The sequence below is a fragment of the Empidonax traillii genome, unplaced genomic scaffold, assembly GCF_003031625.1.
Source record: "Empidonax traillii isolate 1590-97213 ecotype Southwest subspecies unplaced genomic scaffold, ASM303162v1 scaffold752:size306384, whole genome shotgun sequence".
NCBI classification, from domain to species: Eukaryota; Metazoa; Chordata; class Aves; order Passeriformes; family Tyrannidae; genus Empidonax; species Empidonax traillii.
In genome coordinates this window covers 225889-253651 of record NW_020955945.1, presented here as the reverse complement: position 1 = coordinate 253651, position 27763 = coordinate 225889, and the positions used below count along the sequence as shown (strand labels likewise).

The 27763-nt window shown below is 47.7% G+C and overlaps 2 protein-coding genes across 4 annotated transcripts in view; one reads left to right on the top strand and one right to left on the bottom strand.

Annotated features, from left to right (window-relative positions):
* Window positions 1-19420, top strand: part of LOC114066269 (metal transporter CNNM2) — a gene marked incomplete at its 5' end in the record, with an annotated part of 29846 nt that extends 10426 nt beyond the window's left edge. The window contains 4 exons of the mRNA XM_027900821.1: window positions 2463-2556; window positions 4947-5012; window positions 8734-8918; window positions 11124-19420. Of these exons, the coding sequence (XP_027756622.1) occupies window positions 2463-2556; window positions 4947-5012; window positions 8734-8918; window positions 11124-11333 (555 nt within the window). The remainder of the gene's footprint in view (window positions 1-2462; window positions 2557-4946; window positions 5013-8733; window positions 8919-11123) is intronic.
* A 2138-nt stretch (window positions 19421-21558) lies between these two features.
* The window catches only part of NT5C2 (5'-nucleotidase, cytosolic II), a 59310-nt gene continuing 53105 nt past the window's right edge, over window positions 21559-27763 (bottom strand). For all 3 annotated transcript variants that reach the window (XM_027900830.1, XM_027900831.1, XM_027900832.1), the window contains 8 exons: window positions 27295-27336; window positions 26117-26224; window positions 25714-25780; window positions 25402-25572; window positions 24521-24572; window positions 24223-24283; window positions 23526-23702; window positions 21559-23314 (listed from right to left, as the gene is read on the bottom strand). In XM_027900830.1, coding sequence (XP_027756631.1) covers window positions 23063-23314; window positions 23526-23702; window positions 24223-24283; window positions 24521-24572; window positions 25402-25572; window positions 25714-25780; window positions 26117-26224; window positions 27295-27336 — 930 coding nt within the window. In that variant the 3' untranslated portion in view covers window positions 21559-23062. The remainder of the gene's footprint in view (window positions 23315-23525; window positions 23703-24222; window positions 24284-24520; window positions 24573-25401; window positions 25573-25713; window positions 25781-26116; window positions 26225-27294; window positions 27337-27763) is intronic.

The window sequence follows — 27763 nt, the reverse complement described above, 5'->3', positions numbered from 1 at the left end:
GCTGGGATGTTTTCTCGACTGTGATTTTCCCTTTTGGAAAAAGGGGCACTGTGAGTTTAACTGTTTAGAGGAGAGGAGTGACATTTTTCTGTGCAATTTTGAAGTCTGTACCTGAGGTGTTGCGAGAAGCGCAGGTTTTGGTGGGGGCTTTGTTCCATCTACTGAACTAATGCTGCCTCCTGCCACAACCCCTTCATTCCCTGAGCACTCTCAGTCCCTGGAACCTTGGCATCCAAGTCCTTGCCCTACCCTGAGGTCCCTGCGCTTGTGTGGTTTTTAGATTGGAGCCCTAGGTGGTGTGGAAGGACTGTTTTCTGCATGTTCTGTACAGGATTGCTGTACGGGTTTTGATACCTGTCAGAAGGGGTTAAATAGTTTAAGTAAAGCTTTACACAGAAACTTCCATCCAGCACCATTTGAGCAGGAATAGTCCTTCAGGAGAGATTGTGCTGGAAAGCTGCTTGTGTTTCTGTCCTGTGTAACTGAAAATCAGTTTTGGTTATAAAAGCACAAGTATTGTAACTAAAGTTTTGCCACAGGGCTTGAAATCTAAACATGGCCTTAAAAAGAGAAAGGTAGGGGGAGTTAAACACTGTCAGTGATATACAGTTAAGAAAGCACCGGAGTATTATACTGTGATTTCAATGTAATTCTCTTTTTTTAAAAGGATCAGTTTTTTCAAGAGTTTGAGGAGCCATTGGTAACTCTTTTAACTGCTCTTTCTTATGGGCTGAATTGTTGCAATCTGAAATATTCCAGAGGCAAGATAATGCTCCTCATGTAATGCTGCAAAGATGTTGATGGAGGACATGGGCAATACAAAAAGAACAATCAGTTCTTTCTGAGCTATTCTACGGTCAATAAATATTTAGCAAACAGTGTGCCAGGTCTCTAATGTATTTGGAAAAGGGAGTGTTGCAGTAGGTACATACTATAAAAATGTAACAGGGTTGGTTCTGCCAGGATCAAGAGGGGATAAATTCTCTGCCTTTGTTACTTAAATGGACTTGGACTTACTCTCACATTAAGGGACCAAGAATGCCAGTGCACAATTAATTGTATATTCTTCTTGTGTGTAACCAATCTTTGCCTGGGTCTGTAAATCGTACCTTCTGGAAGGTTTATAATGAAGAAATAAGCTACTTATTTGTGTTGTGGAGTGAAATTGGTTTTAAAAGGGATTATTTGAAGTTGTTGCTTGTGATAGCAGGGAAGTGGATTTGTGAGCTGGGCACTCTCTTCCTGCTAGGCAGATTTTGTGGTTTTTCTCATCTGGGACAGTTAGACCAACTGACTTGGTATCGAGGTTCATGCAGGTTGAGTTCACTGTCGCCTTTTTCTGCCCCAGTCCAGTATTGTAAATTTAAAGGCATGATTACTTATTCTAAATTCAACTTAATGAAATGAACACAGAAATAAAATATACCTTTTAGATTCTTTTTGACCTGATTGTGTCCAGGTGACATTCAGTCTTCTGGATGGGCAGTCTGTCTGCCCTTTCCAGCCTAGAGAGAGGGAAAGCATTGCAGGTAATTATGTTGTTTGCCTGAAATTCCAACTTTTATGTAGTTCAACCTTAAAACTGCATGAGATTTGTTCTGTGGGCAGTGGTGTGCTGTGAGTCTCAGTGCCAGCAATGATGGGTGGACGTGGAAACCAGACCCCACTAAGAAGCCAGTTAATTTCTGACTACTTGTATACCAGAGTAACTGGCGTGCTTACAGCTATGTTTGACATGGTAGGTTCTGTTCTGGAGTTCTGTGTAGGACATGATAAACATTTGGTTTAGTCCACAACAGAAGCAGGTGCCATTTGCATGGTAGTGTAGTTTTGTATGGTTTGGGAAGCATTGAGGGTCCTTTGTAGGTAAGATTTTGTGAAAGAGCAGGATCTGAAGTTAAGGGTGCTGAAATGTGTAAAACTGCTAGAAACCAAGAAAACCAGAGTAGCCCCAAGGAATAAGGGCTTTGTTCCTGGGGGAGTCGCAGACAGCCTCCTTGCATGTTGTCTCCCAGCTCCTTTTCCTATGTTTGTGTTAGAGAGGACTTTGTGTGAATGTGAGTTGGGGCTCAGAATGTCCTCATGTCTGAAGATCCCAGATGACTGTGCTACATATAACCTTATGCTACTGGGGGAGTATTTTTTCACTCTGCATCAAGGGAGAAAGCAGCCTGAAAGCACTTGGAGCAGGGCAATAGTACCAACCCGAAGCTGTGTGGTGTTCCTGTTCCTCTGCAGAGACTTAAGCTGGCCACAGGGCACCGAAGACAAGAGTAGCTCAGGGCACAAAAGCCTGATGCCCTTCAGGGTCTGTCCTTGTTCAGGCACTGTTACAAACTGAAGGGACCATGACACTGCTTAGGGATGTCAGGCAAAAGTGCCTTTCAGGGCCCAAGTCTGGTCTTGTGCCTTGAGACCTGTGGTCCCTTTTAATTGCAGCTCTCTCTCCTTTTCCTTAACAGGGGAAAGTGGAAGTGGAGGCTGGGAAAGAGGGGATGAAGTTTGAAGCTGGTGCTTTTTCCTACTATGGGGTGATGGCCCTCACAGCATCACCAGGTATGTCCTCTTACCCTCTGCTTCTGGAACGCGCTCCTGCACAGTCCTGCCCCGCCGTGTCTGAGGGGCTGACGTGAATGGTGCCCCCTCGCCACCAAAGCTGCCTGCCTGGCACAGTGTCTCTGGTGGAACCCAGCAGCTGGCAGCAGCTTGCCAGCTCCCGGAGGATGTGAGTGGTGGCCTTAGGGAGGGATGTGGTTGGTACTGGTGGAAAGCTTTGTAGTTTTAGCTCGTGGAGGTGGTAGGGTAACAGGGAGTGAATCAATAGGAATAAATAATTAGTGGCAGAGGGACATCTAGTGGTGCGAGGAACAACAGCCTGGTTAGTCTGGGGATGGTTCTCTTTATCAGTCCTATTTCTAAAGCTCTGTTGAGGAAAAGGAGGGCAGCAGTGCCAGAAAAACGATGGCTCCTGTCAGCCTGTGTGGAAAAGTAACCAAGAAATCAGTGAGGGAGAAGAGGTGGTGTCTGAAGGTGAGGTGTGAGCTAGTTCCCAGCATGCAAGTGGCAGCCACATCCCACCAGTGCAGATTGGGGAATTGTCATATAATCCACCAAAAGTAGGCTCCAATGCTGCATTTCAGCATTTGGTGATGTATTTTAATGCCAGCAGTGTCACCACTAAGATCTCGACCTCAGCTGGAAATTCCCAGCCCCACTGGGGGAGTTGGGGCACTGGTGCTGGTGTTGGCCTTCTGCTGACCCAAAGTTGCTTGCTCAACTTCAGGGAGAAGTATTTCTTATGCTGAAATTGTCCTCCTGTCACAGCAGGGTTTATACTGCACTTGAGAAGCAGCTTGCTTTAACTGTACTCTCACAAGCATTCCCTTTACATCTGTGTACCTACATGTATGTCCATTAGCAAATAGTGTTGGGATGGAAATGGTTTTGTAAGTTTCAAGTGTAGCCTTGTTAAACTCTGCAAACAGCAGCAGTTCTCTTGGGCCTGTGAGCACACTTTTACAGGCAAGACTAATTCTTCCTTAAGTATGTGCACTTCAGTCTGGTCAGTCTAACCTGTGCCTTTTGAGGTTTGAGAGATCTTAAAGCATGCAGAGCACTGGTTGGATTTTATCTCAGTGATGTTGGTTGTGTTCCCGAGGAGTTGTGACACGTGCACAACTGCATCCTACCCTCAGCTTTTGCAGTATGGGCCAGGCATGGAGCTGGGGTAGGCATGGTCCCTTCTCCTACTAGACCTACACTTGGAAATTACCTGTAGCATCTCTGTTTTGCCAGCACTGTTCAGTCTGAATGTTTTCATGTGTTGGTTTTTTTTGTTTGTTTGGTTGGGTTTTTTTGTGTTGCTGACCCTCCCCGCAACCACGCCAGTTGCCCCACGTCCCATCAGGTCAGATGATCTCCTCTTTGCGTGCCCTGAAATCCATCTTAGATTTTGTCATGTCTCACTTAAGGATGTGCACTATTTTAAATTAATCTCAGCCGATCTTGGATTTGTTTACCTTCAACTGATTGGCTTTTACCCATAGCAAAGCCCTCATTTTGTTGGTTTTCCCTCCAGGTTTAGGGAATTTGTTTTACGATGTCTTGCAGCATCCTGAGATTTCTGTTAAGATGAACTCATAAAAATAAATTCCTGTTGCTCTGTGTAGACAGGAAAGCTCAGTGAAAGTGTAAATCATTGCAGAACAAGAGAAAACTCATGCTCTTCTGTATGTCCTACTTACACTTCATGAGCCTAATCTCCTCACCTAGGAGATGAAGCCAATAAGAGGAGAACAAAACACTAAAAACAAACCAAACAACAAAAAAAGCAAAGAACCCCACTATTAAAACCACAGAAAATAAACAAACCAAAAACCCAATAAAAGAGTGAAGCTTTTTTCTTCAGCTACAGCTGAGGAGGGATTTGAAGTAATGGTGAGCAAGCAGTCCCCATCCCAATAGGGATGAGCTTGGAGAATCACAGCCTCACTCAACATTTTGTTGAAAACTTGAAGAACTCTGAAGTGTGTTTTGGTTTTATTTCTATTATTTGTCTGACTCCCATAAGGAAGTTAGAATGCTGAACGCTTTATGGCTTGTTTTAACTCTTGCCTTCCAGCCTGGGATGGGCACCACTGCTCCTTTTGAACTGTTTCAAAACTGAATGTATCTTGACTGACTGTTCTGTGCTGGATAACAATTTAAATTAGCAAGTGAAAATTGTTCATTTCACTCTGATTCTTTAGCCTTGTTTTTTGGTTTATTCCTAAAATTGTTTGATTGTCTTTTTTAGTTTTGCTTTTGTTTTAACCCTTTACTTTTTCACAGTTGATTTGCACTTTTGGTTTTAGTTCTTCAATGTCAATTGGCTCCTTCCCCTGTCGAGTGTGGATAGCTGCCGCCTTTCTGGTCGTGATCTCATCCTTTTTCTCTCCCTCTTCTAGTTCCCTTGTCCCTGTCTCGTACCTTTGTTGTCAGCAGAACAGAGTTGTTAGCAGCAGGTTCTCCAGGTAAATCTGCATGCTTCTATTTTCACCATTCTTGTGACTGCCCTGATGCCATAAAAAGTCAGCTGCAGTCTGTATTTGTCTGACCCCTTTGCTCGTTAGGGAGAAGTCCAGCACAGAGTTGTGCCTTGCAGGTAGGTATCCTGAACTTTCATTTATGGTAACTGATAGCAACACGAGAGTGGTCAAAATGGGAAGAACTGAAAAGACGTTAAAGAAAATGTGTTTGGTAATGTGTGCTTGTTCTTGTTTCTCATATGTACACTGGTGGAAAATTAGGAGGGGAGATTTTTCAAAAAAGGTTTTCTCCCCGAAGCTGAATTCTGAAGAAAACACATTTGGCAGAGGAGAATGTCTGCTGCTTAAACTGCCATAAAAGGAAAACTTATTTAATGAAAGTATTCTTATAGTCTCATATGGGTAAATTCTATGGTTTGTATACAGTCTGGCTGTTTCAATTCCTGAAAAGCTTTGAGCTTTCTCTTAGTGAATTTAATGCTGTGGACTGGCACAGTGATCTCTTGGGTGGATGGATTTGCAGTGGAATGTGCAAGAAGGTTGTGGAACCTCCTGTGGGATTTCCTGGTTCCCGTTTTGCTTAAGACCTTTCCTTGCTGAATCACCAAGTTGACTGACACAGAAATCCCTTTGGGGAGCAGAGGTCAAGGAGGGAGCAAACTGGGCCAAAAAGAGCTCTGAGATGTGGTTGAGTGATTGGAAATTGGGAAGGGTCAAGAACTGAGCTTTGCAGATACTGCATGCACAAAGTAGTTGAGAAAAATGGAAACCCATCAAGAAAGACTATAGGAAGAGCAGAATCCTAAAATAGTTTAGGCCACATATTTCTTCCTTCTGAAGTTTTCTTTTTCAGATGAAATGTCTTTCCCTAGGCCTAAAAGCAAACAAGATAATGATATGCATATTAAAGTGAAACATCTCCTAAAGATTAATACATTTATCATGCATTTCATCAGCTTTCACCATCTCTTTCCTGTATTTTCTCCTTCTGTTTTTTAACTTGTGAAAATTTATTTCACCATCAGTCCTTAAATTAGTCTCATGCACATTCCAAACAAACTACAGGTTATTGCTTTGCAGGGGATTTCTTTCCTACCCTGTTAAAGTTTCCTGCTGCTAAACTTCAAAGAAGGGGGAGAAATTTAATCTTTCTTTAATTAAAGTACCTGATGACTCTCTTTTAAGCTTGGCAGCTCTGATTATCTTTCTTAGCTTGGTTCTTTTGTTTCGCCAGGTCTTCTTTTTTTATTTTTATTTTTCCTTTTCTTTGCTACAAATATGTGTATATTTTGCACATTCAAGTTGTTTCCAGTATAAATGCCAACCATGTTTTCATAGATTTCCCCCAACTAAATTTAAAAAAAAAATTACAAAAAATCAATAAGGGAAAATAATAATGGGAAGAATCTCCTCTGTAAGGAACTGCTAAGCCTGGTCACTGTGGCAATGTGGTACCAGTTTTGATGAAACTCAGACCTTCTGTGAGGTCCTGCTGAAAATAATCCCAGACCAAAAATTGTTTAACCCCAGATTCACAAAACATTGGTGTCCATCTTGTGGCTCGTGGTCTTTATCCCCTATATAGGAAGGTGAGGAGAGTTTGAGAAAACCTGGGTAGAAAAGCTCTGTCCAGATCTGGGTGTTGGGGCCTGGCAGGGCACAGTTCTGCAAACATGGACCTGCCTGGTGTTTGTCTGTCTTCTGCTCTTTCTCTGCCTTTCTGTATCTCTCCTTCTTCATTGTCTTTTCCCTCTCTGTCTTGAATGTGATCCAGAAGTGATGTCTGTTCCCTCGGATTTTTAGAAACCACACCTTTTGCTTTTGTCCCTTTTTGTCCTCATGTCATTTTGCTTCACCTGTCCATTTTTCTTATCTGTGCTTTGTCATGTTGCTCCCTGTGCTCCTTTGTTTTTTATTAATAATGTACCATAAAATCTGGTGAAAAAAAAAAGGCAGATACAAGTCACACTAGCATAAAGTTGTTCCAGATGGAAACCTTTATCCCAAGCACCAGTGATGTGTTCTTATCACACACAGCCATATTTTGTATATACAGGTGGGAAAGAGGACAAATTCATTCAGCCTTCACAGTTCCTTTTTCTCCAGTGGGAATTTCAGCATCAAGTCCTGTGTGCAGGTAGAGTTTTGGCTCCTGGCAGCAGTTACTGCAGCCTACTGTGGCTTTCAAGTTGGCACAGAGGAGAACCTAGCAGGGCTCTGAGTGCTTCCCGCTAAGCCCGTCCTTGGTGTTGCCATAGGGATCTGCACTAATCCCATAGTGCAGAAACAGTGGAAAAATTGTCAAGTTGTCAGAACCTGTATTTTTTTGTTCCCTTTTCTAAAATTGAAAGAAAGACAACATCAGAGGGATTATAAGTGGGAAATACAAAGCAGTGCAATTCTGCCATCCATCTTAAGTGTTAGGTTTAGGAAAGGCTGGATGCAGAGATGTGGAACAGGCTGTGTCATTTGGACAAGGAGACACTATATTTCTACTGATTCAGTGGCAGAGGTAGGATTAAATTTAAGGGAGGTTTTTTTTCAAGAAATAAGATTATATATAAAAGTCTTAAGAATTTAAAAAACTCCCAAGGATACTTTTGATTTGCTCATAGAGACTTTATATCTTAAGATTATATGAAAATGATCTTTCAGCTTGAGAATGGGGTTCATGAGGTGAGTAGCATGGTTAACATCAAGTCTCAATTTTGGCTGGCTGAATGTGTTTTAACTGCAATGGGTTCCAAAAATTCACTGGTCCCAAAGACAGTTCTTTGATCACTGTGTACTGTGTGTGCACCCAGGGAAAAGCCCTTATGCAGGAGGGCTTGGGATCTCTCTTGGGATGTATTTCTGCCCTTCTGTCTTCTGGGTCACAGTGTGGGTGGAAGCCACAGGTGCAGAATGTGGTGTCCTGAAAGCACATTTGCTTTACATAGACTGTGTCCAATCACACTTGCAAGGGACAGCCGTGTGGTCTTCAAATGAAACCCTGCAGTGCCTGAAGCAATGTCTGCAGTTTACTCCTTTCTGGACCCATATTTTTCTCTGTGGCATGGACTGGCTGGCACATACCACGTGGAACTTGCTGTCTTTCATTGAGGTTTTTCCCCTTCATGCCCTGGGAGGTACTAGAGGAAATGTGGAAGTAATCATCACATGGACTGCCCTCTGGCCCACTGAGGACTCTGTCACTCTTACTGAAAATGTCTGCTCTAGCTTAGGGAACAAGGCATATGTAGATACCAGGTGGAATAGAAGGGGGTAAAGGCTTACCTGGGACTGACTGTGGATGAAATCTCTGGTATGGAGCAACGATTATAAATCATTAAGGAGAAAAAAAATCTAGTAAGCGTTCTCTGACTATCAAGAGCTTCTGTAAGGGAGCCTTGGGAAGTTACCTTTCTCTGGTGGTTTCTGCTTGTCAGCTGAAGCGCTGTGTTCTCAGGGCATGTCTGTTGCAGCATAAACAAGTCCAGGTTTGTTTAGGGCATACTCAGTGATGCTGGTTACCAGCTCTGGACTGAAAATGTCCTTTCAGGGTGATTTGGTTGTTTAGCCACATGTCTAGTTATGAGTGGATTAAGCCTTTGCAGTTTATTTGTGCTGCATCACGGTTTTTTATGTCCCTTTGAAACTGATGGCTTTAAACTGATGACTTTTTCTCCTTGATTTAAGAAATCTCTCGCTCTTGCCTGTTTCTTAGCTGAAAACAAGTCTCCGCCTCGGCCCTGTGGCTTGAATCACTCAGACTCTTTAAACCGAGGTGATCGCATCGACGCAGTGACACCGACGTTAGGGAGCAGCAACAACCAGCTGAACGCATCCTTCCTCCAAGTGTATGTCCCGGATTACTCAGTGAAAGCGCTCACAGACATTCAGTTTGTCAAGGTAGGAAAAAAGCTAGAAAGACCCTGCTGGAAAATCGGGCTTGGCTAGTAGGATGGAGAGCCTGGGGAAAGGAATTCCCTCTAAATTGCTCTGTGAGTAAACAGCATTATGGAAGCAGCCATTTAAAAATCATTTAAAACGACTTTTTTCCAGTATCTGCTGTCCAGTGATTTGTCTTCACTATTCTTCTCATTTGGGCTTGTAAGTAGCTTGGTCATGTAATTTTCTGGATTTCAGGTCCTTCAAGGAAAGATTACAGAAAATAACCTCTCTGCTTTTAGTCGAACATATCCTTCTGAAGCTTTTGGAGCCATCCGAAATGGAGACCCTTCGTTATCAGACAATGTCCTTTCCTAAAGGATGAGACATTTACCACTGGTTGCAGTTTTTATTCACTTCTGGTTTTGGTTTCAGTTTGGGGTTCTTGATCTTACTTTCCGACTTGCCATCCTTCTTCTGCTTGGAGAAGTCTTGGATATTTCTCTTTATCTTAACTTCACATGTATTAGGCTCATGTCTCATACTACCAGTGAGTTGCTGCATGAATACAGCTCTGTCCCTCAGCATGGTGCATCCCACGCTGAAATGTGTGCGAGTCCTGTGGGATAGGAAATCTAGCTGAGCTGAGAACCAGCTAATGCTGGCAGCAATTCCAGCCCCTCTGGGAGTCAGGGAAGCTGACATCCCATAGCCAGAAGTTGACTTCGATACTTTTCTTAAATTAGGTGCACGTTCACAGTCATCAAGTGATTTGTAAACTCAACTTCTGTCAGATTTAATCCAATGTCGAGAATGTGGAATAGGGTAGACATACTACAATGCAAAATTGATTGTTCCATAGCCAAATTTTAAAAGGAGAGTAAAGTGTTGCTGTCAAAACTTTGAGATACAAGTGGTTCAATCCTTCAAGGATTAGATCAGTAGGTGTTTAGTACTGAGCAAGTGATTCTCACTACAATTTCAATGACTAATCTGCTGTACAGACCAGCTAGCTGCTCATCCTATGCTGGTCCATGTGGAGTACTTCCAAATCTCACTGTGTTCATACTGAGGCTAATGAGTGTTAAACTGTCCTGGTATCTCTGCAGTCAGACTTGCACACCTCTTCTTGCATCACTCTGCTTTACACATAGGTCAGAGTACTCAACATTAGTGTTTTCACTGTGCCATGTGGTCATTCATTCGGTTAATAACTTGTAAAACCAGGGTCGTGATCTGCTCATGCATGTTGGGATTTTGCTTTTGGATTTGTGACCTGGTCCATCTGACTCTCTCCATTTACAGTCCCTCTCTTGTGTTGCTACTGAAACTTGGGGTTTTCTAGAAGTCGTTTCACCTCTTCCACCTTCCTGCCTGCCGAGATAACCTACTGCTGTTGGGGCAACACAGGGCTGCCAGTGCACGTGCATCCCGCTGCCTGTCCTGGCTGGGAAGGTTGATCCGAAGGAGTTCACTGGGCTGATTGCTTGTGGCTCCAGGAGGAATTCTCCCCTCCACCACCCCATGCAGATGTACAGGGCTGTGGACTTCTTTGCCTCTGGGGCATCATGAGCAGTGACACTCTGCACTCTAGGCCAGCTCCTGTCATGACTGTTCTGCTGAGTGCAGCCAGCTCTTGCAGAGACCAGTGGAAGACTTCATGAGTTGCTAATTTGGACTAATCTCTATGGAGACCCCAGTCTTTTCTAGAATTTGAATATCCTTATAATATGAGGCTGTAGCTCCTGCTGTGTTTGCTGGCCTAGACAAGCACAGTAATGCCTGTATGCTCTACTTGTACTATAGAGCTGGTTGGGCTCTATAGGGACACTTAGACCCTCACCAGGAGCTCACTGAAGTTGGGAGAAAGACTTCGCTGATCTCTGGTTCTGGTCCTAAAAGTGTGCATGGTTAGAGGGAAATGGAGGTCTGATTTAAAAATCTCTGCATAGGAATATAAATCCCTGCCTTTGAACAGCATGGTGATCGCACAGCACTGTGCTTCCACCCTCCCTGGAATTGTCACCATGCTGTGGTGTTGAGCTGGGACGCTCTAGGCTTGCAAAGCGCAGGGATGTTTTATAGGAACAGGTAAAGAGGGATTAAAGTGTGATCATCTGGAAAGGGAAGGCACTTTATTTTCTCTCTGTGTCCTACAGGAGGCACAAAAGCGTGACTGACTTTTTTTTTTTTTTTTTTTTTGTTCCTTCCCTATTCTTGGAGCAGATCTCAAGACAGCAGTACCAAAATGCCCTGATGGCATCTCGGATGGACAAAACACCTCAGTCCTCGGACAGTGAAAACACTAAAATCGAACTGACTCTTACGGAGCTGCATGACGGTTTGCCGGATGAGACAGCAAACCTGCTGAACGAGCAGAACTGTGTGACTCACAACAAGCCCAACCACAGTATGCACAGTGAAGGAGCCATCTAGGAGCTGACTCCCCACAACCCACCCATCCCTTCTCCTCAGCAGGACCAGCCCTCGCTCCTTCCTGCCTCCTCCCCGAGTGTGAACACCGTTAGTATGTGCTTGCAACACTGTGCTGCATCCAGTGTTCTGAGACCAAAGACTTTTGCGTCCGTTCTGGGAGCAGAAGAGGAAGAAACAGGAAGAAAGGAGCAAAGAGAGACTAAAGCCCCAAAAGTAATTTGGGAATGGTGAGCCACCCTCGAGAATGATGAAAATTCTTCTTGCAAAGTAGAATTACGTTTATTTTTTATCTGTATTTTTGATCCTTTTTGGGTTTTTCCTCCTCAAACACATATGGAGAAGTTTAAAAGCTCCTCCAGTTATTTTTTCAAGAGAGGTCATGTTTTTAAAAAGTATTTTGCAGAGTTTTAAATTGTTTCTGTCCTTCACGAACCTGAAATGGGCTCTATCATGGTTTTGTGAATTGGCTCCAATGTTCTTAGGCCTCTTCTCACCCCTCTCTGGTCCTTTTTGTTGCCCTGTTGAAAAAGTTAGTAACTGGTACTTGTATGTTATTTGTGTCTTAAGAATGAGTAAGCTTCAAGGAACCTCTGGTTTCAGCCACCTGGAGGGCCAAGGCATGAGGATTATTCCATTTTTCCAGTTAAGTTTCAGGGAAGGAGTGGTTACTTTGGTATTTGATGACCTTTCAAATTTCAGAAGGTTTCTTTGCAAAACAGGCAAAAGCATTGTTACACTTACAGTTTTGTAACCTCCAAAACCTTTGTCCATGTTGAAGGTGATACTGGGGAAAAGAAATTAAGTAGCAAAACTACAGTCTTGAGAAATGAAAGCTGGGCATCATTTTCCATAGTGAAGTAACTGGGTGATTTTTCACTGATGTTTCTGACAGTTGCGTGGTGAAGTAATGTGTGCACCCTGAAACGACAAGGCTTTAAGTATTCCCATGCCATAGTGCTCTGCACACCATTACCTGGGCCAGAGCAGATGTACAGCCTTTGCTACATCACAGAGAATATGCTGAGTTGGAGCAATAGATGAATATCAGAATGTCAGTCCCTGTGCCCCCTTTAATCTAATATTAACGTGAAAGATGCTGCTACAATTAGACCAAAAGTACGTGCCCCAGGTGACAGTATACCTCTGCCAGTGCAACAATGGGCTCTGCTGAGGAGTCACAACCATCCTCTCCTCTCCAAGGACTGACAAAGCTTTCTAGACGCGAGTGTATTGCATTTCAGGGATTCGGAGAGGTTCGTTTCCAGGCTGTTTCCAGCCACGTTCCTTCCTTTGAGTGGATTTAGTGCATTTCCTTCTCTCTTGTCCCTTTTAACACCCATTTTAGGGATTACCATGGTAGCAGAGCAGAGAGCCTCACACCCAGCTGCCACTGGTGCAGGGCATCCTGCCTTGGGCAGCAGAAACCACTTCCTTCACACCAAAAATCTGGATGCAGACTGGGTGCTAGCAAGAGGCACCTCATGGCAGTTGTATATCACCTGTTCCCCACTCCCGCAGATGGAGTCTTAAGTCCTCAAATAAAAAAAAAAGAAAGTTATTCCCCCAGTTTTCTCCCCTTCCCGTACTGTCTCAAACAAAATGTGAACATTGCCCTCCGTATCTGGATTAATAAATCGGGCATTGCAGTTTCCGTGTTTCAAGACCCTGCCATGGCCCCTGCCTATGTAGCATTTCCCTTCCTTTCTTTACACCTGAATAATCTCTTTGGACATAACTCAGAGAAGCCCCCAGCCCCAAATGCAACTGCCAGAGCTCTCTGTGCCTGCACACCTGCCCTGTCTCTCTTGCTCACGGGCAGGGGAAGGCACTTGCTGCAAGTTCCCGCGGTCCTTCTGTGTGGCTGGAAAGGTGCAATATTCTGTTGCAGGATCTCCCCACAGGAAACTGGAGTGCCTGGTATCAGAGCCAATTGGGTCTGCCTGTGTCCCTCCTCCTCTCTCTTTCAGCTTCAGAAAGCAGCCCTAATTTTTGCTGTCCTCCCCGATGGCAAGGGTTCACTTCTTCCTTGGAGCCACCCATGAGGAGGAAGTCCCCACAAAGGAGCACAGAAATTGCATGGTATCAAGCTTGTGCACCCAGTGAGGAGGAAAACAGGCCCCCCAAAACCTTGTTCTCACATTTAGCTTTTTATTAACTTTTTTTGAGTCCTATCTGAAAGTGTTTCCTTAGTCTCCATCCTTGCTCTGATGTGCACCAGTCCACCACCACTGAGAGCACACGGGCTGCACGGGCTGACCTGAGTCCTGTGGTTCCCAGAGAGCTGCCAATATTGCACCTTTTTCAGAGAACAAAATGTCGAGATGTTACAGCGTCTGTCCTCGGCGAGGGACTCACCTTGCCAGTTTTTATCTAGTGTTGTGAATGTAGAAGTTTGTCAGAAGTGTTTGACTCAGTGGTGAACTTGAGATGCAGTATCCGTTTTGTCAAACCTGCTAAAGGAGGGAAGGCTCAAGTCAAGGCAGCTCTCTCCGGGATGAGGTTGCTCCCTGGATCTGACTTCTGCTTCTTATGGCAGGTTATGGATTTGTTTCAGTGTCTGTTTCCCTTTTTAAAAAAACAAAAAAAAAAAGGAAAAAAAAAAAAGAAAAAAAAAAAAGAAAAAGCGCCAGTTTTTCCAACCAAAGCCATGTGATCCCAAAGCAAATACCTCCTGCTTCTGCCCATGCTGCACTGTTCCAAAATTTGCAGGCAATTTTTTGCATGTCTGTTTTTCATCATTTGTACAGATCCAGTAATGGAAAGTGAAATAATTTCACTTAATTTCCATAAAAATAGTTGATCATAGATGTTTCATATGGAAAATATGTACCTGACCCAGAGGGGTTAGGAGCTGCTACTGCTAATTAGCTTGAAGAATAAAGCATGGTCCTCTCCTTGGAGGGGAAGAAATCCAGTCTCCCTGTTCTCAGGGTATTTACAGTTTTACTGTTTAACAAATACGAGGGGTTCCCGACCCTCTTGGTGGGCACCATCACAAGCAGAGGAGCCCAGTGCCCTGCTCAGGATCCCTTCTGAGCCTCTGGACAGCGTTTGCCAATGCCGGGGCTTGGCTCTCCTGACCGCACCGGAGATGCCGCAGCATCTGAGTCTGTGCCCTTGCAGGGAGGTGTCCTGCCCGAGCAGATCCACTTTCTCTGCCTTGCTGGCTGCCTGCCTGCTTTTGGGGGGCTCAGGTGCCGGACGCTGTGCCACAGTGCCATAAAGGACACGCGGCCAGTCGGTCGTCGCCGCGGCGCAGGGCACCAGCTGGTGGCTTTGGGAATCGTTGGACTTGACCTCAGACCTTGGCCAGGCTTTGACTTGTAGAAAGGATACTGCATCTTCCTGTGTCAACTCCTGCTACTGCCTTTGTTCCCCTCGTCCGTCTGCCTCTGGGTGCAGCAGCGGGGCGGACGATGGCCTGTCAGTAGGGGGAGACTGGGAGGGCATCTAGCCATGGTTTCTACTGTCAATACAATTTTGCACAAGAGTTCTTTGAAGTGAGGTTTTCAACACTAATATCTTAAATGCACAACTGTGAATTATAACTTTTACACTCCTGTTGGTTGAATTTCCTTTAAACGAAATGAACCTGAATCTGTTGTAACTATGATTTTTTTTTTTTAATTCTGTGTATTGCCAAATCTTTGTAAAGAGTGAAGGAATGTTCTTGCTTTCCAGTGAGAATTTTTCTCCAAACGAGACTGACTCTGGTGATGTGGAGATCATATGAAGCACACTAGTTCTGAGAGGAGAGGGGCTCAGGGTGGGCTTAGCAAACCAGCCTTGGCTGCTCTGTGGACCGCAAGCTCAGACCCTCCAGAGTTTACAAAGCGCTTGTTGTTTATTCCCAGCTTGCCCATTTCCTGAAATCCCTGTGCAGTTGAAGGTTGCTGCTCTGGAGGAGCTCTGGATGGGTTATCCCACAGTGGGACGAGGGATGCTGGCAGCGTGTCCGGGCTGGCTGGTGGGCAGGGGCCCTGAGGCTGGCATGGCAGGACAAGGTGCTTCCCCCATCCAGATGCACCAGCAGAGCAAATTCCACAGGGTAGGTCCTTCTCCTGCTCACCGCTTCAGCTCTCAACCTGTAGTCGTGTGTAGTTCCCTCTCATGCAGTTTTTGCCTCCACAAGCACCTGCTCCTGTCTGGGCAGGAATGGGATGATGCTGAGACCTGATGAGCAGGGCAGCTGGAGCTGGCTGCTCAAGGGGTGCAGTTCTCAGGCCTCACTGGAAGACAGGGCAGCCATTCATTCACACTGTGCTCACTGGTCTGTTCTTACCCTCTTCTCCTGGACTTAACTCCCCTTTTCCTCACTGCAGAGGGCTTTTTTGTTTCAGTTGTTTGGGTTTTTTTAATTTTCTTTAAGTGCCTTTTTGCATGGGTGGAGCTGGCAAGAGTAGGAGTCTCAGGATATGGCCCTTTGCACTCACCTCAGACCAGGAGAAAGCTCAGGGGGAGCAGGGCGAGTTGCCCTGATGGCCCATGGACGTCACCCATTGCTGCTTCTCAGCCTTCAGGGCCCAGCTCAGATGAGGATGAGATTTGGGACTGGTGGTGTCAGGCTCTAGATCAAATCAGCTCAAAGAAAACCAAAGAGGTAGCTTTGTGTGAGGGGCTGCTTGGGCAGTGGTGGTGCTTCCTGTGATCTCTGCAGAGCTCAGCCAAGGGGTGTGGGGGTGCAGATGGCAAAGAGCGGCCCAGTCTCCTCACAAGCATCCTATGTAAGTATCCTACACGATGGAGAGCACAGCTGCATTCTCCAGGACCCCTTGGAACATGCATCTTCCTTGTGCAGAATTACACTATCTATAGAAATCATTCCCACGTGAAAGATGTACCATATTTTATACGATATCCAATACAACACGTCTGTGGTTTTAAAACTAGTACCTGTGTACCAGTTGTCAAGTTATCCAGTCTCTGGATTACCAGTAGAAAACTGGGGCTGGGGGTGGGAAAGGATGCTGTAGAGACCTCTTGTTGTGATGCTAACTTGAGGCTTCATCCCAAAGGTGACTGACTCCCCAGGGTTGAGGAGTCCCCACGTTGACGCTGTGTGGAGCTGGCACAAGGCAGGAAACCAGCATGTGGTGAAAGGCTCAGTGTGGTGCTGCCTTGGGAATGCTGCCCCCCCCACTGCCTGGCCCTGCACTGCGGTTCTACACGGACCAAAACAAGTACCTGGCCCTTGGATACTGAGGATTGGTTTGGCCCAAGGGTGAAATGATGAGCTTAACTAACGTGATCGGGCGTCTTCGTGGCACAGAAGGGAGAGCAGCCTTCATTCTGACTTGGCCAGTGGAGAGGACAGGCTCTGCCCCACAGGCTGGGCTGGGAAGCTGCCCTCATCCCTGTGCTGCTGTTATACTCGGTCCATCAGTTGCAGGTCTCTTGTTGGTGTGATCTCTGTGGTGATATTTGCCTCACTTCTGTGTGAGGATGTTGGACATCTATGGGTCCCTGCTCTGTGTCTTGCTTTTGTCCTTGTGCCAGGCTTCACACTGGGTTGTGTTGCTCTGTGTTTTATTTAGTCTCCGTGGCCGCATCCTTGAGGCTGTGTCCAGGCGAGGGGATGCTGTTGTGGGTCTAAGGCGGTACAGTTGAGCTTTTCCATTTGGTTGTGTGTATTTGCAGTTCCGTTAGAAGCTGGATGCTGAACCTGGGAAGGCCAAGGTGTTCCCTAGGAGAAAGCCTGGGATGCCAGGTTATCCCAGTGCCCTTCCCTGAGCTGCAGGGATGGGGAGGGGTTGCTGGCCTGTGCCACGGTACGGTTGGGAGATGGAGTTGTTTCACAGGTTGGTAGCACTGAATTCAGACAAAGTGACATTTTCTTCTTGTTGTCCTGAGGTCAGGCTCTATAGCGGTTCTTCACCTTGGAAATACGGTACTCAAAGCTGCTGATCTTCTGTCTCCAGCTGAGAAGCAGCATTCTCCTCTCAGGTTTTGCCCTTGGGCCCTGTTTTCCTCTGAGCAGGGCTGATCACTGGGATCCTGCAGAGGATGGTGCCCTGGCTGCTCTTGCCCCTGCAATGCAGATTTCTGGCTAAGGAAGTGCTTGGTGTTTAATCCCCCCCAGCAGAAAGTGTTTGGCCAGACTTCACAGAAGTGGCCTGTCACAGAGCCAGGCTGGAGGTTTGTCAGCTGTCGTGAGCCTGAAACATTGACAGGCTGCAGGTGGCTCTGATGCTCCAGAAGTGGATTTGATGTCTCTGTAGTCTTTTCCTCTGGGAAGCAGCATGGTAGTCAGTTGGTTGCAGGATTTATTGGGGAGAAAGCACTTGTCCCAGCAGTTGGTGCTTGGCGAAGCAGTCTAGCATCCCATCTCAACTGTTTGCTGATCACATAGCTTTATAATAGGAGGTGGTGCTTTATCCTCTGGGCATCACTGTTGTTCCAAATCCTTTTAAATCCAAGTGAGAAATTAGTAGGTGTCAGATGCCTGGATCATAGGCCTTTAGTTGGAAGTGCCAATACTGAATGCATGTCTTCTGGATTCGCCCAAAGATCATTCTGGGAGGGTGAGGGGCTCCGGGTGAGCTCCTCTGTTCTCAGAAGTGACAGACTGGCTGGGCTTAGATTAGCTCTAGTGTCATCCCTGCTTTAAAGTCTCAAGTCCCAGCAGGCTGGGCTGGGCTGGGCTGTTTTGGCCAGCAGGTTTTTACCCAGGGTACGTGCTCTGTCCTTCTGCACTGTGCTGGTTTGGATTCATCAGTGTGGCTTCTGCCATGGCTGCGCTCGCATCGGCCTTGCCCGTTCCTCTGCTCTTCTCGCTGAGGTTTAGTTGAGTGTTAAGGAAGGCGAGGAGGAGGTCCAGCAGTCAGGAACAGGCAATTCTGCAGCCAACCTGTCTTCATTTCTCACACTAAGGGTAGGAGATGCTGCTCAAGGGACTCTTGCCTTCCTTGGAGACCACATGGAATTTGGAGAGTGGACACCTACCAGGACCCCAGCAGCAGTGCTCTGGTCCCATTTGATCCATATTCTCCTGAGCACAGGGGTGGCTTTATGTGCGGTTCAGGGTCAGGCCCTGCTGTGAGGGACCTCAGAGTTCTTGGCATATTTTTTCTCGAGCAGAGCCAGCCTCAATACCTGAATCACTGGGCGGGCGCCCAGATGCCAAACACGTGTAATCTGAAACTCCAAATACTTGAGAAGCATTCCTGGGAGCCATGACTGGCTGGTGCTTGGCAGCCAGAGGGCTCCCACCAAACTTTTCTCCTGCAGTCGGGTCCTTCCTGACTGCCCCGAGCCCTGTCCCGGCTGCTGCTGGCTCGGCCTTGGTCCCCCTGTTCAGGAGCGTGGTGGCTCTCCCTCCATAGAGCATTTTCGTGGCTGTCTAATCCCGCTCAGCCACTCCAGCCGGCTCTTCCCTCTGTCTTACTTGCCATCGTATGTGATCTTTGCGAATTGTATCATATTGTACATGACTTCGGGTTTCCAGGATTGTAGTATTCTAACTACAGTATTTCCATGTGTGTACATAAACCTGAATAAGCACAACTGAAATCCTGAATGAAGTGTATACGTTTCATATACTGATTGTCATACGAATTAATTTTATAATTATTCCAATTTTGTTGTAGATTTCCAATCTTTCCTATTTATTTTGTACCAGATTTATTTGTATATTTTGTGATTTTGTTTAAAAGCATTTTGTTTATTTCTATTCTTTTTAGATAAATGATGATTTTTTTTTTTCTGTTGAACATTCCAGTTTATGCATTTTTCCCTCCTCCATGCTCCCCCCTCATTTCCAAGGGACGGATTTTGGCATGCGGGTGGTGGGGCTGATGGTGATCCCAGACCCAGATCTCTGATACTGGCACATCAACAGTCTTTACTCTCCAGCTGCCAAGAGCCACAGAGAGGCTGGATCTTGCTCTCTTAGAGCCAGGTGTTGCTCTTCGCTTTAGTGGGTCTGGGCTCACGAGTCCTCAAGCCGGGGAGGGACGTGCTGGGGGTGTTGCTGATCAGGCGCTGGCTGGGAAGCTGGTGACAATGGCAAGCAGCTGAATTCCTCTTTCTGAAGTTCCCTCAAGGGTGAGGGTCTTTTTCTTCCAGTAATAAAAACCCCTTATTCACAACCTGCTCTCCACAGATGATGTTTGTTTGTCTGTAAGCGTAGATGCTGTCTGTCTGTCCGTGTGTGACCGGGGCTCGCCGCTGAGGGACGTGGCTGGTGACGATGGCGACTCCGTGGGACGGCAGCAGCTGGTGGAGTGAGTCAGTCCATCCCCCTGCACTGGGTGTTGCAGCCTGCTCCCCTTATGCTGTGACTCTGGCAGCAGAGCTGTGTGGAGCCTGCACTGACAGACACTTCTGAGCAGGAGAGTGACCCCATGCTGAGTTCCTTGTGCAGCATCTCTTCTCGCTCACTCTGGTGGACAAACAGCCCACCCTTTCCTGTGTGCCAGATACGGCTTCTGCTGTCCCTCGTCCTGCTGAGTGAGGAGGTGGTGTAAAGGAACAGGGGCTGGGAGCAGGTCTGGTGACTGACCTTGTCAGAAGTACTGGCTGGCAGTGCCCAGCACACAAAGTCTTCAGGGCTGTGGCTGAGGGCAGTGAGCCTCGGCTCCTGTCCCTGGTACAGTTTGCTCCGTGCAGCCCCTGTGAGCCCCCTCGGGCTCGGCGGAGCAGTCAGGGTGGGTGTGTGCAAAGGGGAAAGGGAGAGATCGGAAATCAGGTCAGTGAGAGCTCAGAGCACGAGGTGAGGCCTGTCCCCCCTGCGTGCTCACCTCGCTTCCTCTAGGCTTTTGCTGCAGGAGAGATCACCACTGGTGGGTAAAAGCATGCCTGCTGCTTGGGGTGGGAGTGAGTGATGGGAGCTTTTCTGGGGCTCTGCCAGGCCACGAGCTTCTGGGAAGTGGCAGCTGGTCAGACAAGCCTCCTGCCGGAGGTGTGGGCTGGGAACCTGGGCTGTGGCTGTGTGTCAGGTGCCAGCTGGGGCAAGAGGCTTCACTGTGGCTCTTGGTCAGTGGGTTCTTACCACAGCACCATGGTGGAGCCCCAGGGCAGGACAGACAGGATGGCACAAGGCTGGGCACTGAGCTGCGCCTGGGTGTCCATCAGGCTCTGCCTGACGTTTTCCCACCATGAAGTGAGGGTCAAATACTTTCCATTGCTCCAGCCCTGAAGACTCTTCTCCCCATCTCAGTCAGAAATAGCCCTAGGCTGGGAGTGAGCTATTTGTGGTGACTGGTTTGGAAGGAGGAATGCATGGAACCCCCCAAAGCTCCCTTCCCGCAGCCACACACCCTCCCTGGCTGCTGAGCTAAAGCTTAAAAAATTCAAGTGGCTATACTTGGAGAAACAACATATAAACATAGCAGAGCCCAGCTACGTTCCCCAGCCCTTTGGTGAAAGGGCTCGGGAACAGCTCCCTCAGATCCTTCCTGCAGCCAGCCTTACTGTGGGTACCTGTTAGCTGCTCTTTCCAGATCCCAAAATCAAAGTGTCAGGGACCCAGTGCTGGGCTTGGGGTTTTCAACTGACCCTGTAGGGTCAGTTGTTGATTGTTGGCCACCAGCTGCTGCCATTTAGTGTTGCTTTTCTGTTTGGCACTTTGGGCCCTGGTACTGAATATCCTTGTGTGGTGGTGCAGATGGAGAACTTCCTCAGGTGTGGTTGAGTTGACACAAGGAGCTTGTTTATAGGCAAGGGTTGAGCACAGCAGTGCCCAGAGCTGTCCCAGCCAGGCTGGCCAGTGCTGTAGCCATGGCAGCACTGACCTTCCTTGGATATTTCTGTTTAACCAGGTTTGCAGCCCCTGGTGGAGGGGGTGCCCCTGTGCCACCCTGCACACACATCGTATTTGTGGGGGGATGGTCCTTTGTGATGCCTGTGGGAAACAGTCCTCGAAGGGCACAGTGTTGGAGGTAGTGGCAGGGTGAGGATGTTGCCCTTCCTGCCATGGAAAATCTCCCCACTCTCTGTGGTCAAGCCAGAACGTTTCCCTGCCCTCCCCCTGCCTCCCCAGCTGATGCAGATGGTGATAACAAAAGCCTTGTACCCCACCAGTGCTTCCTGGGGCTATCTGTGGACCAGGCATGCCCTTATAGCCAGATCCCACAGCCACTGCTTGTAGTGTTTCACACAACCAGTTCCCAGAGATGCTTTCCATCTTCCCCAGTCACCCATCCTGCTGGGATCCCCAGAGACTAGCCCCATCTTTCTTCACCAACTCCAGCACAGCCCTTATCATCTCAGTAACACGCCACAGGCATTTCTTAGAAACATCATCATTTATTGACTTGAACAACTGCCACTACAGCAGCAGTTTCCTGCTCAGATGTTGGTGGTGTGGTTTTTCTTTTTTTTTTTTTTTTATTTTCTCCTAAGGTACTTTAAAATGAAAAAAGAAATTAAATGAGTTTATGGTACTGAAACAACAGTCGAATTCGTTACAAGAGGGCCCTTGTTGTAATCCCTTTGCAGCGAACGGCAGAGGCTGGAGTAAAGGAGGCTGCACCCATGACACAGAGGAAAACCACAGGGCACTGCTGCCCAGCTGTGTGCTGGCCCCGTGCCTTCCCTGGGCTGCTTTTCGGGCTCAGGTACAAGGACTGCCTGCCCATCGCTGGGGCCGTGCCCAGTCCCCGCACAGAAGCCTGCAGCCGTCACCCTCCTCGGCCAGGGACACAGCCCTGCCCACAGCAACCTGTCATGAGGCTCTGCTTGCTCCGCAGCAGACCAAGCCAAGGGCAGCTGCCAGTCAGACTGGAGTCTCCCGGCTCTCAGTGTGGGGCCGGCCCTGTGGCATGTGCTGTTTCCTAGTGTAGGGCAGGCCCATGGGGCCCGCAGCACCCTGGCACAACAGGCTCTTTCATGCCAAATGGTGGCTGGGTTTGTCTTTGGGATGCTTCACTTAAAGCTGAGAGGACAGAAAGGTCAGGAGGCAGAAGGAACACAAAGTGAGTAACGTAATGCTAAAGCAGCAGCCTCAAGCCCCTGGGTTAATATTTTCTGCTGAAACTAGAGGAGTTGGGAACACAGTGTGCGGCTCAGCTGTTTGAGAAATGCACTGGAAATCATGTGTCACATGCTGATGGTGAAAGAGAGCTTGGAAACACTGGGAGAGGGTGACAAGCGTCTGTCTACAAGCTGAAATGTGTACAGTGGTGGATACACTAGAACTGGAATCCCACTGCCATCCACGATGGCCAGAGGAGTCGAACCACTTATAACAGAGAAACTCACACCAAGCAGAAGGTAAACTGAATGCTGGAAGGCACAGCAACACCCTGTCTAACATGGGGAGAGGGGAGTATGTAACCCTATAGCAGAGGGTGAAGGGCAGCAACCCAATGGGCAGCAGAATTTGGATCATTTTGTCTCCTGCATAGCCCAGCACATCCCTTCTTTCTCCACAGAGAATGCAACAAATGGCAAAACCGTTCACAGGACACTGTTTAAATGAAAATCAAATGAAACACATCATGGGAAAGGGAGAAACATGCGGCATCCCTAAATGTAATGGGAGTAGCATGACAGCACAGGCTGGCAGTCCAATCTGAATGCACCACCCAGGCAGAATCTATCAGCTTTTTGAACCGTCTGCAAAACTGAAAACAAGGGTCTCCTCCTAATTAGTGTTAATTTGTTAAAAGTTTCCAAATACTTTCAAAATGTGCCTTTGCAAGAATCACACCCCCAACCCATCACCTCAAGGGCCCCAACAACAGAATCCATTCCTGCTAGAGTCATGGTTTATCTTTGCCTTTTCCTTCTTACTCCTCTTCCTCTTCCTCCTCTTCTTCTTCCTCTTCCTCATCGTCATCTTCATCGTGGCAATGTGTGATTTCCTGAGGTGCCTGGGGGAAGAGGTTGGGCGGTTTGATCTCACTGATGGAACGGGTCAGTTGGTGCCGCTTGTAGTCAGAATCTTTAAAATCCACCGAGGTGCGATTGCGCGTGGCCATCGGCGACTCCTTCTCGTTGATGTCGACGTGCGTGTGCTCTACTGTGGACTCGTGTGGCATCTGCACATGTAACAGAGAGAGGAGATGGCAACGGGTGTCCCAGTCCTAGGGCCCCTCCCTGAGACACATGGAGAGCAAACCCCAGAATGTGATGGTGCATCAAATGCCACCCAGCTCTCCAAGGTGCTGCTGTGCCTTGTGGAAGCGTTAACAAACACAAGCACAGGCACCCTTGGGGGCCCTGCCCACCTCCCTGGGATCTGCAACTCACCAAGACATGGGCGGCTCTGAAGAGGTAGCTGAAGGGGTAGTAGAGGAGGTTGATGAAGGAGGCTGCATAGAGGTCAGCGTAGCGCATCACCTGGCTGGCAAACAGGGTCTGCCGAGAGCCGCTGCGGAAGAGGCTCCCCATCATCCCATAGCACATGTCCATGTCGTGGGTCACTTTCTACAAGGAAAGGGGCAGGTTAGATCCTGGGACAAGCAGGCTGTAACCTTGGAGCCATGCTGGAACACCCTGAGGGCTGGGGGCTATGTGAGACCTGCAAGGATCTCCAGCAAGGCTTTCTGTGCTCGTATCCCGCAGCATCAGAGCACGGCCAAGCCCCAGCTAACAGAAGGGAAGCGGGCAGCGGGCTCAGGGCCAGCACTCACCCCAGGCTGGCACCCTAGGGCCGGCTGAACCAGAGGCTACAGCCCCTCCAAGCCTGTGTGTGCCAGCACCACGAGCTGCAGCAGTGAGCACCGACAGTCAGTGCTGCTGTGGGCAGGAGGAAAGGGACCCCATTCCAGACCAGGCTGCCTTTCGGGAGTGCCAGTGACACCAGTAAGTTAAGACACAGTGACTTTGCCAAGCCTGCTGTGCCCACCCAAAGGCAGAGCAAAGCAGTTCAGGGCTGAGCAGTGGGGTTGGGTTGTCAAGCCCTTTGGGATCCAGAAGGATGAAAAGGGGTTTTGATGATTGGTACCTTAATGCGTCTCTGGATGGAGCTGATGTCAGGGCGTTCATTGCTGCTACTGTCCAGATGCCTAGTTACAGGCGAGAAGGTAAATACATCGTGTGAAAAGTATTTCAGAACCAGATCCTGTGGGATGGGGCTCGGGGGAGGGAGGCTGGTCTGGAGGGGAAGGTTGGTCTTGTGGGCAGAGCCCAGGCCTGAGTCAAGGCTCTGGCAGCACTGCCGCTAACACAACCCCACAGTTTTGTCAGTGCTGCTCTTCAGCTGGGAGAGGCAGCAGGAAAGTTGTCGCTGTTTGAACACTCACTTGTATAGCTCGGCCAAGAAAATGTCCAGACTCTGCAGCTCTTCGAAAAGGGCTGGAAAATCCAGAAAAGAAAGGGGGAAATGGTAAGTTAAAACTGTTGAAATGAAAAGCGCAGAAAGCAAAGCCACCACCCTGCCCGCTCCCCTCACATGGTGGTGGAGGGACACTGGAGCAGGGAGCACGACATCTCATGGCCACTGGGCAGGGAGAGGGGTCACTCACGCTCTGTGCCACTGGCAGAATTTTGGTCTTGGTTTCTGGTTGGCCCTTTTAGTTTTGAGGCTGAACCTTTGCAGCTCTCACCAAGACCTTCCAACCAGCCATGGGGCAATCTGCATAACCCCCAGCCCTATTCAGCACACCAAAGGGCAAACCTGGGAGAACAGCAGTAGCGCTGGTGGGTGGGAAACACACGGCACTTTGGCAGCAGAGCAGCAGAGGGAGTGGGAGGAACGAGGAGGAAGCGGCTGGTGAGCAGGGACTCCCTGCAGATGGGAGAGCAGTCATGGCTCAGGAATCACAGGGAGAATAAGCCAGGTGTCTTGTAAGATACTTTTTACCAGAGATGCCATGGCTCTATATGGTCAGAGAAGGAGGATTTCTGGGGGCAAGGTTAAGTATGGGGAACAATTCAATCCCACCCAGCTGCAGGTTCTTCATGTGGCTGATCACACATGAAGGGCCTGTGACCCTGAGACCAGCCCATGGAGAGCTGCCCCAGCTCCTGCTACCAGCACCCAGACCCAGGGAAAAGGGACAAAAGGAGAAGTGGCAAACCAGGGTGATCTCTCCCCTGGCACCCCTAAGCCCTGGTGCTCTCAGGGGTGCAGCACCAGGCAAGCAAGAGCAAAGCCTGGCCTGGGGTTTGCCTGGCTGCTGACCGCTTTTGTCTGTCCAGACGTGCAGCTCCTGCGCCAGCTCAGGGATCACCAGGAAGGTCCGCCAGCCCTGGCGCTTCTTGGATTTGAGGATGTCTCCAAAGATATGGTCTCCAATGTACAAGATATCCTTCCCTTTGGCCCCCAGCAGGTCACAGACTGTGTCTGAAGAGCCTGAGAGAAGAAGAGCATGGCTCAGAACAGGAAGCCAAAAGAAAACGTGTGGCTCATTTTGGAGGGCCAGGGTTAGGGACAGAGCAGGTGCATTTTCCACATCAGGGGCACTCCACAGACCAAGAAGGGCTCTTGCCTCACCTCCTGAGTACACGATGCCATGCTGCAGTGGGCCAGTGTAGGTGCCAATCTTCAGCTTCCCAGTCACCTGAGGAAGGAGACGTTGTGTTAGTACTGAACAGCTGATGGTCTGGATCTTTTCTGTCCTATTGATATTTTACTCTTTGTCTGTCTCTCACTCCCAAGCAGCCCAGAGGTGGCTTTCCACATTCTTTTCCTATTGTCACATATTAGAGAAGTCAACAAAGCCTTGAGCTCTGCTGTGCCCCAGGTAAGGGGGTGCTCAGGAATCACTAAGAGGAGACTCCAGCCCACCATCCCTGCACAGGTCCTGTTTAAACACTGTGTGTTGTCACTGAGAGATGCCACCCAGGAGGTGCAGGAGCCCTGCCAGCCATGGAGGTGCCCTCCACTGAGCGCTCACCGTGTCCACCTGCCGCAAGACGGTGCCCTCCCCAAAGAAGAGGGGTTTTCGTGCATCCACCAGGATCAGGTCAAAGTAGGACTGCCATGGCCGATGGGCACTCCCAGGCTGCAAAGGCAAAAACAAACCCTAGAATCAGGCACAACACAGGCAACCACGGGGAGTTTAACAGGAGAGTCCATTAAAATCCCTTAGTCCCTGCCTCTTGTTGTACAATTCTGGGTTGCCAATACTATTTCCTAAGGTATTTCCCTTCTGCCACAAGCCCACAATGACAGCACTGAACACCCACGTACCAGCACAGCTGCTGTGTAAAGAGGTGCTGTAAATGATAATAATTTGCCACTGTTCCTGAAGGTGACATCCTGCAGAGATCTAGACACATGCAACTCCATAGCTTCAGTCTTACAAGGCCATGCTGGTACTTTTTCCATGAGCAGGAAAATGCCTGGACTCTGTTCCACAGAGCACGGCTTTGAATCACATCCCTGCCCCAAAGGACACTGGGCCTTCATAACTCCATGTTTCCACACTTTCTGAGACCAAGACCACAGCAAAAAGCTTTTTTAGCTATCAGCTGTGGTGAGTTTCTATGCTCTCAAAATGTCTCCCTTGGCCACCTTCTACTTTTAGAGCACAGTGTGAAAAGATATCTTTTCAGCCTCTTACTGGGAGACTGAAAGAGCAGTATAACTTTATGTCATCAGCCTGTCTCCAAAAGTTGCAGTGCTGAGTTTTGACATCAGAAAAACATAAAAAAGGCATGACTAAAACGTTTGGAGTTACCCTAGTCAAGGCACAATTGGGCATGAACACTTCTGCTGTTTTATAAAACTAATTCCTTTCCATCAAGGCTTTTTTTAACAACACCTAAAATATTGCACATTATTTCTAAGAAACCTGGCTGCAAAATGCCACAGTTAAACTGTTTTATCACTAAAATAATGTTATCATTAACACAGATTATCATTTGAGACCAGATGATGCCTCTTTTCTCTTTGTTATATTGTATTTGCTTTGATCCCATTCAAATAGGACACAAAACAGCAAGTGTATTTTAACCAGATTAAAGCAACTAATCCCATGCAGTCAATGAAGCAGGATTAAAATGCTTTCCAGCTACACAGATAATTAGGCACATCAGTTGCTATTGCAACTGCAGTCTAGAATTCACATACCTTTGGTCCATGTGGGAAGTCAAACAAATAAGTCATAATTTTCTGAAAGAGAGAAAGAATTTAAATATGTGCTTTTAAACATGTGTTTGCGTAGTTTATAAAAGCATACTTTTCTGATTTTGTCTTTTCATATTACAGAACTTTATTTTCAGAATTTACACAAAAGTCAGCATAAGATTTGGAGACAAAATGAATGGAATAGGACAGTGACAGGAATTAAACCACTAATTTTTATAATCAAGTAACAGCTGCCTCAGAACTGCACACTGCATCAGGTATATCTTGAAATGCTTTAAAACATCATATAAATCTTCAGATTAGCAGTGTTGCAACACCCTGACGTTCACCTGGAGCTGGAAGTAACCATGTTGATTTCTCAGCTTAGCAGACAGCCCTTTCTGGCTCTTAGACCTCTCCAGGACCATGGCGTTGGTGACCTGTTTGTACTCAGACTATCTCACTTGAAAGG